We start from the raw sequence: 15,167 nt of genomic DNA on the forward strand, positions 1-15,167 counted from the left end.
AAAAAACACAAGACTTTTTTTTATGCTTTCCTCCTCCACATAAAAATGATCGTTAGAGTCTAAACATTAGAAACTCGCAAGTTATTTCCGTGTTGAATCTCTTGACATATCATTGGTATTCAACTTCCGAAAACGATGCTTTGGACAATGCACAAGAATGATTACACGTAAGGTTGGCACACATAGTTTAATGGAGAAGTCTAATCTAAGATGCACCACTTTATATTTTAATTTATAGCTTTATCATTAACTAAATAATATTATTAGAGATTAAATCAAATTTGTATAAACAAAATTACGATATATTTGGTTAAGTGTGATTAGTATGAAGAAATTTGCCTAATTTTAGAAATGAAGAGACTCAACCAAGTTGACAGAAAATAACTTCAATAATCAAAACTTCATATTGTTCAAACTAAGAAAAAGTAGGAATAATAGTAGTAACAACAATAATTTGCCCACTTCAATACGCGGTTATTTCTCCTAATTGGAACATGAGAGAATGCATCCTTTGACTACTAGCCATTGAGTGCTATAAAGAGCATTAACTAAAATAAATTGCTTACAAACAGAAACCCGTACTAATCTGCATATTTGAATTCATTGAATATTTCTGCCTTGGTTGTATAAAGGAAGAACACATTTTCCAAAATCGTGAGTTTCTCTGCACCTTCTCAATGAATAGTTGCTTCATACGCACTACTGCGTAGGTAATTGGCTACGTGCGTTCAATTTTTTGGGGTTTTCTTCGTCCCAAATGAAAGGTGGTAAATTGGAACGTTGACACGCACGGGGTGAGAAACTTCCAACATAAATGAGAGTTTTGTGGGAAGGGGAAATTAGGAAATAAAAAAAAAACAATTTTGTTATTTGAATCAATCTTTTCACATTAACTTAAAATTAACTTATATACCACAACTTTTCATAAAGTAATTTATTAATTCATATAAGTCTTCTTCATGCAACATTGCTAGTTGATTAATATTAGTTTCATCCTTATTTTAATTTTAGAATTTGGAATTTGTAGTGAGTTTTATTCCATACAAGTTTTCATGCAATGTTAATACAAATCTGTAAATCTTGTTTAATGAACTCCCCTTATACTTGTTCAACTTTGTTTAATTTTATCAAAAGTGAATATGAAAAAAATACGCTGCTCCATATAAAAAGCAACCTTAGGTGAAATGGTTAAAAACTCAAGTAAAGATGATCCATGATTTTATACTCACGCCCCAAAGAAACTGAAGCCAATTACTGGGGATAATATATAAAGAATGAACAGCATAGCAAATCGGTGTACCAAGCTCCGATTTAAGACGGTGATGCAACCAAAGGAAATAGTAATAAATTAATTAATCAATTAAAAGTCTAAAATGTCAAACTTTGAAATTTAAAAGACAACCCTAGACAGATAAAAATATGTGTGAATTTAAAATTATCATCTCGTACTGAGGAAAAAAAAACAAAGCTTACATGCACACACAAGTGCAAGCTACAACAGGAAAAAACTCACTAACCTATTTATAACTAATATTTCATTATTACCTTTTAAAGTAATAAATAACTCGAATAAGAAATGACCGAATTCACATTCCTTCAGCCAAAGATAAACACAAGTCACAGCATTTAGTCTTCATCGTCAGAGTCAAATGTTTTCTTTTGAGACTTTGGAGCACCAACAGGGATTTCCTTGAAGTGCGCCCCGTAAAGCTTGGACTCCTACAATGGATTGCAAAATTATAATTACAATCAACCAAAATCAAATTTTTATCCTAGCTTTATCATAGAAAAATTCTGAACCGGTGCAACGACAAAAATGGAGAAGAAAATGACCTTTTTCTTTACATGTGTGCCAAATTTCAGGAGGGCATCGGGTACAACTTGCCCTGCTTCCCTCAAAACATTCACCAGCTCCCCAGCAAGTCCCTGAAATATTTCAATTCTTAATTGATACCAGGGTAAAAAAAACACAAAGCAACAAATTGTTAGTTATTATACACCTATAGAGTTGTTAGTTAGTACTACCTTATTCTGCTGTGTGAAGAATGTATGGGCAACACCTTTCTTACCAGCTCGTCCAGTCCGCCCAATTCTATGAACATAATCTTCTGTAGTCAGAGGAAAACTATAGTTTATCACTACTTCAACATCTGGAATATCCAATCCCCGTGCAGCCACATCAGTAGCAACCTGATCATTGAATTATGTCAAATACTTGGATATAAAGCAACAATATTTGAGGGACCACGTCCCGTCCAATAGACATAAAGCTATTTCCGTTACAAGATTTCATATTGTACCACTAAAGGCATTAGCAGGAGCCCTTACAATAATATTGAAGTTCAAAAATAGATTAACCTAAAAATTTCTTTCCTAAACTGAACTGAATATTTTTCGTTGAGGACTAACGGGAAATTAAAAAGTGGGTTTAAATTCAACCACAGTTCAGGAGTGTAAAAATACTAAAACCGGAGCTTTAAAAGGGATAAGAAACAATAAGTTTGTATAAAAACATTTTCCAGAGATAGCAAGTGCAGAAAAACATATTGCTAAAATATAAAGTCAAATTGATGAGAAGAAAACAACCATTCTCATATATAGCCACAGTATCATGGAGAAAACAGTCAAACATTGCTGTGATACGAATTCATAAATTTCATTTAACTTTTGAGTTGTCATGCTGATATAAAAATTATCACTAATAAAAACAGTGTAAAACAAGTTACCATTAAAGGACAGCTTCCCTTTTTGAACAATGAGAGTGCCTTTGTGCGATCATGTTGAGCTTTGTCCCCATGTATCGAAACAACCTTCAAACCCCTGAAGATGGTATTTAACACATCCTAAGTAACTATCATATTTACATCAGCACGCGCTTTAGAGCAAGCACTAGATATTTTCACAAGGAAATTATTATAAAGTGCGAGGTGACATACCCTTCTTGAAGCATATTTTCAACTCGTTTGGCTTCATTTTTGTACAAAACAAAGACCAATACTCGATTGCTGAGAAAAAATATACAAGATCTTAGCAACACGTAGCAAAACAAAACACGTAAGCAAATTGCAGAATATACCTCTGAGATTTGTGGTACTTTTCCAGTAACGCAACCAGGCGCCTATCACGAGCACGATCGTCCAAGACCTATGAATGTGAAAAGAATCAATATTAATCAAAAGTATAAATATGTATGAGTAATATAGATTTTATCAAATTCACACCTCAACTATCTGCATGACATCATGATTGGCAGCCAAGTCTTCTGAACCTACAACAACCTGTCACAAGTTTAAGCATTTCTTCTTCCAAAAACTTGTATGAAAATAGTTGATGTCTTTTGTGAAAAAGATACAGACTTTTACAGGATCGGGATCCATAAACTCCTGAGCCAACTGATGAACTGCCAAAGGCCATGTAGCACTGAACATAACCATTTGACGATCTGCAGACAAGTATACCATTTTTATTGAGACAAAAATAAAGTGGAAAAACTTGAGCAAACAAACTATCTATGTAAGCTTCTTGAAGAATCAGCTGTATAGATCAGTTTTGACAAATAGCCAAATATTAGCCAAGGTATTAAAAGGAATAAATTAATGACCAGTTATAGGGGTAACAGCTGATAACAATGCATCATACCAGAATTTGTCTGACCCAGTATAGAGCGGACTATTTGCTCAAAACCCATGTCAAGCATCCGATCTGCTTCATCAAGTACCTGGAACAATAAATAAATGACAATGTTTGCAAAAGTCTCACTACATGTTGCTTATAAACAAGCATCTACTTCTAGTTCACATATTTAAAGCCAGAGAAAAAGTCAACTGACAAGCAAATTGTATGGTATTATGGTAATTCAAAATGTATTATATGTAGAACAAAGAGACTCAGACTGACCTTCCCACCAACGAATATAGTAAAGATAAGATGGGTATAACAACTTGTTTACATAGTATAAAGTGCACTAAAAAGTAAGAGGGAATTAACAACAGAACTCTGCTTGAAAATTTACAGCTTACCACAAAAGATACTTCTTTGAGGCAACAGACACCCATTTCAATTAGATCCTGAATACGACCAGGAGTTCCAATGACAATGTCCTGGGTGGAAAAAGTGGTATTAAAATATCCATATGATGATAATGAAAAGAGGGCAAAAAATACTCAACATGTAAATGAACAAGCATTTAAATTCAACAGGCATCTGAGTACAAACCATCCAAAGTAACAACTTACAATGCCAGATTTTAGTGAGGAGATTTGTGGGCCTTTGGAGGTTCCACCATACAAACAGATTGATTCAACACCACAAGAACTACCAGCATCACAGATGACATCTGATATCTATAAAACAATTGAAGAAAACTATAAGATATTGTCATTCAGTAAATCAGTAATATTATCCATACTCTTGGATGTCGGAAAAGTAAGATAAAGTCAAAGTACATATTTTATGAGGGAAAAAAAAGAAACATTTTTGGGGGAGGGGAGGCTTGGGGTGACTGTAAAACTCACATAACTGTAAGAACTTAAAAATATTATTCTAAAATAAATAACATCAATCAATTTCCTGTTATATAAATATAGTGTTTAGATGTGTGTAAGTTATAATAGTGTCACATGACACCAATATTTTAACACATCACACCATTTAATTGATCAATATCAGTTGGGTGATGAATTGTCTGTAAGCCATGGTTTCTCATGCTCGAGTATACATCTCCCACAATGAGGCAAGAAGCAAGTAGCAACTACATCATTCACACTACAAAGCCCTTCGATTCAAATTCTCTCATTTCAACGGAAGTAATATAGAACTCTAATTTAAATTTGCAACTGAAAAGTACAAAACAGACATGAAATGATTGAAGAATGAAGTTTAAATTCAAATTCAATATATTCAAACTTCGTACTTGTTGTGCTAGCTCTCGAGTAGGAGAGAGCACGAGGCAAAGAGGGTTCCGCCCCCTGGAACCTTTACCCTTCCGCTTCCCCAAAACATGCATAATCGCTGGTATCCCGAACGCCAACGTTTTCCCTGAAAGCAAAACCACCAAAATCAGAACCGATTTCAAGTCACGCGAAACACACACATACACAAACAACAATGCACCTGATCCAGTGGCAGCGATTCCAATCAAATCACGGCGGTCCAGTAAGAAAGGCCACGCCCGCGATTGAATTGGAGAAGGCTTCTCGAAACCCTTGCAACACTCCAATACATTCTCCGGCAGCCCAGAATCCGAAAAGCTTTTTACCGCCGCGTACTTTGCATCTCCGGCATTCTTTCCAGTAACCACTACAGACCCGTCCGCCACCGTCTCATCGCGATTAGCGCCGTTGTCGTTGTTCCTATCACCGTTGGTTTCCTCTGCATTCTCTTTGGAGTCATGGTGTTTCTTCTTTTTCTTCTTCTTCGATTCGGTGCCGTTTTGCGGGTCGAGTTCGTCGAGCTTTCGTTTGGGGCTGTTTTCGCTTTCTTGCTGCTTGTCTTTGTTCTTGTTCTTCTTTTTCTTCTTCTTCTTCTTCTCGGAATCGAGCTCGGGGCTGTAGGGTGCTTCTTCGGCGACTGGTTCGCTGACCAAAACGGCGTCGTGTTTCCGACCCATCTTTGGAGATTGTGGAAGTAGTGGGAGAAGGGAAGTTATCAACGCCGCGAAACAGCGAAAACCAGTGCCAAAAATTGCATGAAGTGCAAGCACGGAGATTTAAAATTTTTAGGGTTTTGACTTTTGACTTTGTAGGTTAAGATTGATATCATATATCATAATTTATAATAATTATCTTAATTAGTATGGTAAGGGTAATCATGTTTATAATTAATTATATAAAAAAACTATATCCATGATGATATATGTGTTATAATGTATAAAAATTGTATGAATTTAACGATCGTAAAGAAAATAAGAGTCGATTACGAGGATTTTTTTTAAATCATGAAACACACGATAAAGAAGAAAATTTTATTTCAATAATAAATAATAATTGTGGGATAACAAAAGAGGTTAGTTCACTCCGTTTTAACCCAATCTGATATTAGTTTGTCAAAAATGAGTTAGTTCAGATCCATCCGTCACTTAAAAATGAATTGAGAAAGGAAATTCGTCTTGCAACAGGACGGGTTACCGGACCCGCAGGCTGACTCGCATATTTTGTTTTTCCCTGCCTTTTTACATAATTGACAACTGCAAACCCATTTTTATTTTTCTTTCTCTGTATTGTTGTGTTAGTAAATGGAATAATTCAATCTAGTTTTACTTGTTTTTATCTGCACTCTTTTGTTATTTAATGGATCAATTTTTTTCTATACTATTTCGTTCAACTTAACAAAAATGACCAAATTACATCAATGTTTCAAAAATTAGAATTAAATTGAGACAAAAATAATAATTTTACATTTTTTTTTCGATGATAACAAAGACCAACAAATAATTAAACCAAAATCAAATTATTTAACAAAATATTAATGTAAATAAATTTGAATATATAACAATATATCTATAACAATATATAAAGAGGATTCCCTCTTTTGTGTCCACATTTCATAATACCAAATATACCCTTTACAATATTATTATTTATTAATTTTTTAAAATTAATAATTATTTTTATCTATTTTTTATAAAATTGTTTATCTTTTTTTTATTCATCAACAATTATTCTCTCTATTTATTTCATTTTATTTTTAATAAATATACATTTATTTTATATATTAACTTAATAACATTATACTATTATCATCTACTAATATAATATCATTCATATTTAAAAAATACACACAGGCGCGATAGCGCCTGTGTTTAGAGATGGCAAATAAATCCGTCCCCGTTTTGACGGGAATCCCCGCATTGACTGGGTATGGGTATGGGTATGGGGAATCCCCGACTTTTTCAGTTGGGTATGGGGATGGGTATGGGGATGTACATATACCCGCCATAATACCCGTCCCCGCCATATCTCCATTCTCGTTTAAATTATTAAAATATTCACAATTAATCAAGTAACCCCTATATATATATATATATTTTTCTATTTTTTATTTCTTTTAATTATTTCATTTGTCATGAAACTCATTCTCTCTCCAATATATTTTTTATCTTATCATAACCTTTATGTAATTATGTTAAAATGATGTATGTTAATTAAAACAAAATTATGCCTCACATTTGAATATTTATATTATTTTTTAATATTTTTATTTATTATAAATTTTTCTTTCACATGAGAATGTTTATACTCTCAATTTAAGATAATATAAAAAAAATTCTTTACTTATTATTATTATTAATTTTTGTTTAATTTGAAGAACTCTTTTGTTTCATTAAAATAATTTTCGTTATTTTTCAACCATTAATTATATGTTAATATTTGAAAAGTTTTCTTAATTCTCTAAGATATTTTTCGTCTTATCATACCTTAGTTATACATTTGATTTCCTTTGTGTGATTTTTTTCGATAGTCTCTCAAATTATTTCTAAAACACACATTTGTTAGTTTTTTAATATTTTTATTTATTTTTTTTATTTTCATCATGTAGAATAATATTTCGATATATTCTATCTAATTATTTTTTATTTTATAACTCATTATTAATCATAATGTAATTTTTTCACTTTAAATTCTGTTTGAAGTGGTTAAAATTTTATATATATATATATATATATATATATATATATATATATATATATATATAATGATATTTAGGAATAGTATATGATAATTCACTACAAGAAAAACATGAAATGATGACTGATTTAGTCAGTAACCCATATCAGTCACTATTTTTCGTCATTGGTGGTAGTAGTTGATTTATTGTCTGAATCAATGACTAAATTAGTGACCGATTCAATGATCGAATCTGTACTTGATTTAGTGACCAATTTAATTACTAATTTATATGTAATTTAATGACAAATTTTTTGGTCACTAATGATATTTCTATTTAATTTTAACCACTTCAAACATAATTTAATAATTAGTTCTGTAAGGTATTTTTCATTTTATCATACCTTAATTATACATTTGATTTCCTTTGTGCGATTTCTTTCGATAGTCTCTCAAATTATTTCTAAAACACACATTTATTAGTCTTTTAATATTTTTATTTATTGTTTATTTTCATCATGTAGAATAATATTTCGATATATTCTATCTAATTATTTGTTATTTTATAACTCACTATTAATCATACTGTAATTTTTTCCACTTTAATTGTATAAATAACTTTTATTTACTACAATATAAAAATTTAATGTAATTGCTATGAATTTTTTTTGTCACTATCCAACATATATTGAAGTTCAAAAGATACAAAATCTATGTCAAAATTTTATTATTATGTTTATTATTTGTTCTTTGTGTCATTTTGATCAAGTGATGTATTATAACTTTTATTAGTGTATAAAAAAGAGATTCATTATAATTTAAAAAATTGAAGTAAACAAACATTTAAAATATATTTTAATTTGAATATTTGTTTTCCTTTTATTATTATGTTTATTATTTATTCTTTGTGTCATTTTGATCAAGTGATATATTATAACTTTTATTAGTGTATAAAAAAGATATTCATTAGAATTTAAAAAATTGAAGTAAACAAACATTTAAAATATATTTTAATTTAAATATTTGTTTTCCTTTTATATTTTTTTGAAATATTTTTTAATTTTATCAACTAAGTTCATCAATGTTGTAGTTTGCAAATTTAACAAATGTTTTGGTTCACATGAAATTTTATTTGGTATTCTAATATAAAATGTAAACAATTATAATTTATTTTAAGGTATTTGGCATCGAAGAAAATCCTCCTAATATTGAATATTTCATAATATTATGTTTTCTTTACCGTAATTTTTTTTCTTTTATAAAAATTAATATTGAAGTAGTTAGAACACGGGTACGGGTATGGGTACGAGATTATACCCGTTACCCGGTGGGGATGGGGATGGGAAAAAAGTTTGATACCCGTTGGGTTTGGGTATGGGGATGGGGATGAATTTTTTATGCGGGGATGGGTATGGGATAGCGAAACTCGTCCCCGCCCCGCCCCGTTGTCATCCCTACCTGTGTTTACACTAGTAAATATATAAATGGGATTCCTTTTTTGTGTTCACATTTCAAAATACCACTTTTACCCTTTAAATATAATTATTTATTAAATTTTTTAAAATTGATCGTTACTTTTATAAGTTTTTTATAAAATCGTTTATCTGTTTCTTCTCTTCTTTATTTATCAATAGTTATTCTTTCGTCTGTTTTGATATATTTCACTTTATTTTTAATAAATATAATTTTATTTTATATATTAAATTAACAACGTTACAATATTATCACCTACTACTATAATATCATGCATATTTAAAAAATGTGTATCACGCTAGTGTTAATAAAGAAAATTAAAATGAGTTGCGTCAAAATATAAACGTCAAAAATTAATCTTTTACAAAATAACTTCAATTTCACATGTCTAAATCTCTCTCTCTCTCTCTCTCTATATATATATATATATGTGTGTGTGTGTGTGTGTGTGTGTGTGTGTGCGCGCGCGTGTGTGAAGTCAAATTTTAAACTATTATTTCATGATTAATATTTGTTTTACTAATATATTTTTTATCATTTTGATTAAAAATATATCCAAATAAAATTCACTAATAATTATTAGTGGGTAGTGGTATCCATACTCATCCAATTAGCAAGTGAGTAATTAAATACTTATACTGATTACTTGCGGTATCAATTAAGGATATTCATTTAGTATACGTCACAAAGCTTACATGCATACATTCATATGTACAAATTTATTTCTCGTCCCTAATCGTGGTGGAAGTAACAAATTTGGAAAGACGACAGGAAGATGAGTAAGAAATGAGTACAATGATGGTGCTTGTCGACAAAAAGGAATACGAACACACCGTCACACATCACAAAAAGTAGCAAAACTCACAGTAGTTTAGGGTTGTTGTGTGCAGAACACATTAGGTTATATATTTATAAGTAGAAAAATAAACATGTTGCATTTAACAAGTATTAAAAAATGGATCTCATTAATTAAAAAAACGTTTGAAATAGTTTTAAACTTGATTATTTGTTTTTTTTATTTTGAGACAATATAAAAGTTGCTTAAAAAGGTATAATGAAGATTCTTGTTGGATATTAAGATAACTAAGTTATATAGATGTGAAAGTTCACTTTAATATAATGGATTAAAGTTAATGAAAGGAAGAAACAACATAATAAAACATAAAACACAATATAATAAAACATAAGTTGAAAAAATGGAAACAAAAGGTGAAAAAACAAGAAGGGGAAGGGGAAGTAAGGTGGTCACACCAATTGGGGTTACTAAGCCACTAAAGATAAGTGGTTGTGTTGTCACTTAAACCTTTGTTCAAGATAAGACTTGGGAGCTTAAGAACATTACTGTATAAGCTCCCTCTAAAAATGGTTGAACACAACAACTTTTCTATTCAAAATATTTAACCTCTTACATGTGATGGAAAAACTCTCTTAAGTAGGCAAAGAGAGGGGTCTCTCAGTAATTACAAAGAAAAGTAACATTCTATAAATTGTGACAACCAAAAGATGAGATACTCTTTAAATATTTGTGGGACTCAGGTGTTTTTTCTCTTTTCATGCAAGTGCAAACCCCATGTGGTTTCCCTTTGCAAGATACTCTTTTTCCCACTTAAAAGGATGTCCTTTTTGCAAAAGTAGGAGTGTGGTGAGTACATTCCATTGGGTTAGGCCCTTCGTCCTTCTATAAAGTGACAACCTCAAAAAGGGGAAGTGTCATCAGCAAACCTACAAATAAACACACCAAGTTAGAAATTCATCATAAATAGAAATGATAAATAAATTCAAAGAAGGTGAGGAAAAAGCTTCTCTTCTTGTCATGCTCCTAGTGATTCTCCTACAAAGATCTTCTCCAACCTCATGAGGAGTCATGGATTCATCAACATATCACCTTTAGATTTCATTAATATATTTTGTCTATGCTAAATTTGAAAGGAGACTTAGACAAAAAAAAAAACATTCAATGTGTACATCTTCCTTTATTGATGGTGTAATATTTAAAAAGACAAGAACAACTATTCTTCACTTTATTTCTTAGTAGTAATCAGGTAATGGATACTCTCAATAGGGTTTTTTATTCTAAGTGAACCTTAAGCACAACATCTAAACCCAAATTTTATCAACCTCTTGTACTTATCTAAAAATCAATATTCATTATCTAAAACAAACTATAATTCATTTAAATTAGTTTTGTATTGCCTGGTGAGAATAAGGTAGCGTTCATTTCGGTCAATTTACTATTGACGAGAGGGAGAGAGCGAGTGAATACATTGTTCGCATAAGCAAATTTGAGACAAAACTGAATCAGATATACATAAGTGGGTATCAAATTGAAACAAAAAACATATATAGGGACTAAATCGAAATCAACACAATGACATCTGATAGTGACACTGACACGTGACATTACAATGCCACGTGGCACTAACAATGTCACGTGTCACACGTAGGGACCTGGCAGGTGGCATTTTTATTTTTTTTCAAAAAATTAAAAAATTAAAAAAATCAAAAAAACCACAGCAGACTGACATGTGACATGTTGACTAACGGCGTTAGTCAACTCCGTCTGAAAGGGACCTAATTGAAGCACTTTTTCAAAAGTTGGGATGTAATTAACACTTTTTTAAAAACGGTATCAATTGACACACATGTACCAAAGTGGATATCATCCAAATAATTAAACCAAATATAAAAATAACTCTTAATCATACTTTTTTTTTTGTCTATTGTTACTAAAGAAAATGTATTTTTCAATTTAATTTTTACCATTTAACCTTTTTTTTCTGATTGTAAGAAAAATTGTGTTGGATAATAAGGGATTATGACCTCACCTACTTCCTTGGTGACGATGGTAATGATCCATTGGTTACTATGGCTATAGCTAATGACATAAAAGCGATTAGAAGACGTTATAATTTTGTTATCGAATATAATTTTTTTTTAAATAATAAAAGTTATTTATCATTTTATACTAATTATCATATTTTATTTTTATTAATTACAAAAACTCATATATCTTAATACATGAAAATAAATAAGTAAAATGACACGATAAAAAATAATTGCAAAAATCCAATAAATAAAATAATAATAATAAAATTTAAATAAAAAATATCAAATTTATGAGAGATCATAACTTATTAAACTTATAAATAAATAAATAAACAATACAATAAAATTAGAAACATCTCATTAAAAACAATAATTACAAATTTAATTAATAAATATAACAAAATTAGAGACCTGGGTAGATATAATTATAATATTAACAAATCAATACATATAAGGTGGCTAAGAGGCCTCATAAAAATGATATATGTATTTTTTTATCTTAAAATATTAATGACGTACTAAAATTTAAGTAATAACGTATCTCCTAATTCTCTAAAATATATTTAGTTATATTTTACTTTCTCATCAAGTCTCGTTCTCTTAAAATTATAGGTGCACAAAAATTTTAAAATATCAAATATCGAGAATATATGAAATTTAATTTTTTTTATTTACGTATTAACTTTCATATATATATATATATATATATATATATATATATATATATATAACTTGCTAACTTTTTATTTTTTTAAATACTTTGTAACGATTGAAAAAAAGACTTATAATAATTTACTGCACGGAGAGAAATTTATTTTTTCTTTTAAAAAAAATTACTTTTATAAACTTTTTATGAATTTTAAAATACTTTTATTTTTGTAATTGCTCCAATAACATTTGATAATATATATTTAAAAGTAATATGATTTAATAATTTATTCTTGAAAAATATTATAGGCTTAATTATATTTTAGGTCTTTTATAGATTTGAGAATTTTAGTTCCTAATAGATTTGTTATAGTATATTGGATACTCAATCTATTTATTTTTCTCAATTGGATATTTATTATAAAGTTTTTTGTTAATGAGGAACTTAATTCTTATTATCTTTTCATATTATCTTGCAAATACGTTACATATAATTTTAAAACTATATAAATTTTATTTTAAAATTTATAATTTCATAAGACATCAATAATAATTATTATCTAATCTCGTTACCACCCGCGATATATATTTGTATAAATTAAATTTTTACTAAATTATATACATTTTAATTAATTTTGTTAAAGTTAAATTGCAATTCACTTCATAGTTTTAACTATTATATATTATTTGTTATATATTTTTAATGATTTTATGTTTTTCAAATTAAAATATAAAACTACAATATATTTTTAATTTTTTATTAAAATCATAATTGAACAGTAAGATCAATCACTTAAAGGTCACTCACTCAGAATCATGTTTATTTAACATAAAGACTCGATTGAAACAAACAACATTATTGAATACTTAACAAACCCATAAAAATTTACTAGAAACTTAATTGAAAATTCTTACTCTCAATTTATCATGGACGTAATCACAATTAATTCAATATAATATTATAAAATTTGAAAGTTATTACGACTTCTTATTTCATCCCAAATATAACATTACTAATTTTTCATTTTGTTCTCTAACCTTTTTTCTATTATTTACAAAGCATTAAAAAAATATAGATAAACTAATATCCATTTAAAATAATTTTATATATCATAATTATTTTTTTCAATTTTCGTATAAATCTACCTTATATATAGTTTCTTTAACAATTTTTTTCATTAATAAACTAATAAAAATATACACTCTAATAGTATAAGAAAAATATCATCATCATCCATGATAAAAATAAAATTATAAATATCATATAAGTTAATAGCAAGATCTATTTAATGTTTTCAAATATTAATATTATAATATTGATAAAAGACTAGATTGGAAAATTAGATAAAATAGATTGCAAGATCTATTAATCATGTTCATGGTTAACAAAAATTTGAATCTTTTCGACTGATTTTTATTTATATAAAAATATTTAAATATTTAATATTTTCATTTAATTTTAATTTTTTAATTTTGTTTTCTTTAACAAGGTGAAATAAATTGTGTATGCTTGAATTTTAATAAAATCAACTTGTAATTCATCTCATATATTAACTGTATCCTATTTTTCATATATTTTTTCAGGTATTATGTTTTTTGGAATAAAATAAATGACTGTGATATATTTTTAATTCTAAACTAAAATCATAATTTAACATAACGATACAGTTGAAAAACATATAAAATTATTAAATACTTAATCAACCGTGAAAAAGTATTAAAACTCAATTCAAAATTCTTATCCGAAATTTATCATGAGCTTAACATAATTAAGACAATATTATATCACAAAATTTGAAAATTTGAAGTTATTACACATTCCTATTTCACCGCTAATAACACTACTAATTTTTAATTTTGGTCTCTAAATATTTTTCTATTCATTACAAAGCATTAAAAAAATAAAGATAAACTATTATCAGTTAAAATAATTTTAGATATCACTATTTCACATGTAATTATCTGTTTTCTTTTTTCGTATAAATCTATCTTATATATAGGTCCTTTAACATATTTTCACTATATATCGCATATTAAAATAATATATACATATATATAATTCAGATAAATATAATTACTAATTTAACCTGTTAAAATAAGATAACATAATAAAGTAATAAAAATATACTGTATGTTAGTATAATATAATTATCATCATCATCCATAATAAAAGATTAAATTATAAATATGATATAGGTTAATAGCAAGATTTATTTATTGATTTCAAATATTAATTTTATAATATTGATAAAAAACTAAATTGATAAATTAAATAAAATAGATCGCAAGATCTATTAATCATGTTCATGGTTAACAAAATCAATTTGGATAATAGGATAAATATATATTTATTGTATTCAGACTCAATAAAATCTATTAATAAAACACTAACTCGGTAAATAAAATAAAAATTTGTAAAAAATATATTTACCGACTAAGATATTAAACGGGTAAGTAAGATAAAATAGATTGCAAAATCTACAAGTATTCAGATTCAAAAGAAATGATAAAAATATTAATCTGATCAATAAGATAAACTATATATTTATAACAATCAGAGTAAATAGAATAATATTAAAATTAAATTAAAAAATAATGTAAAAACACCTACAAATA

General features: G+C 28.1%; 1 protein-coding gene across 1 annotated transcript; it reads right to left on the reverse strand.

Moving 5' to 3' along the window:
* Positions 1-1,323: 1,323 nt before the first annotated feature.
* STRS1 (DEA(D/H)-box RNA helicase family protein) lies at positions 1,324-5,706 on the reverse strand. Its single transcript, XM_028058765.2, has 13 exons — positions 5,113-5,706; positions 4,913-5,037; positions 4,236-4,343; positions 4,020-4,100; positions 3,640-3,718; positions 3,357-3,442; positions 3,222-3,278; positions 3,077-3,144; positions 2,937-3,005; positions 2,727-2,820; positions 2,026-2,190; positions 1,834-1,926; positions 1,324-1,719 (listed from the first exon to the last, which is right to left on the reverse strand). Exons 1-13 carry the CDS (start codon positions 5,606-5,608, stop codon positions 1,627-1,629), a joined length of 1,614 nt encoding a protein of 537 aa, XP_027914566.2. The 5' UTR covers positions 5,609-5,706; the 3' UTR covers positions 1,324-1,626.
* Between the last annotated feature and the right edge of the window lie 9,461 nt (positions 5,707-15,167).

The sequence above is a fragment of the Vigna unguiculata genome, chromosome 2, assembly GCF_037176805.1.
Source record: "Vigna unguiculata cultivar grain cowpea cultivar isolate G323 ecotype 2 chromosome 2, ASM3717680v1, whole genome shotgun sequence".
Taxonomy (NCBI): domain Eukaryota; kingdom Viridiplantae; phylum Streptophyta; class Magnoliopsida; order Fabales; family Fabaceae; genus Vigna; species Vigna unguiculata.

Coding starts and splice junctions, on each gene's coding strand:
- STRS1 (XM_028058765.2), bottom strand. CDS start 5,608: ATGGGTCGGAAACACGACGCCGTTTTGGTCAGCGAACCAGTCGCCGAA. Junction 4,101..4,235: donor CCTCACTAAAATCTGGCATT/GTAAGTTGTTAC, acceptor TTTTCCACCCAG/GACATTGTCATTGGAACTCC. Junction 1,927..2,025: donor TCTTCACACAGCAGAATAAG/GTAGTACTAACT, acceptor GAAATATTTCAG/GGACTTGCTGGGGAGCTGGT.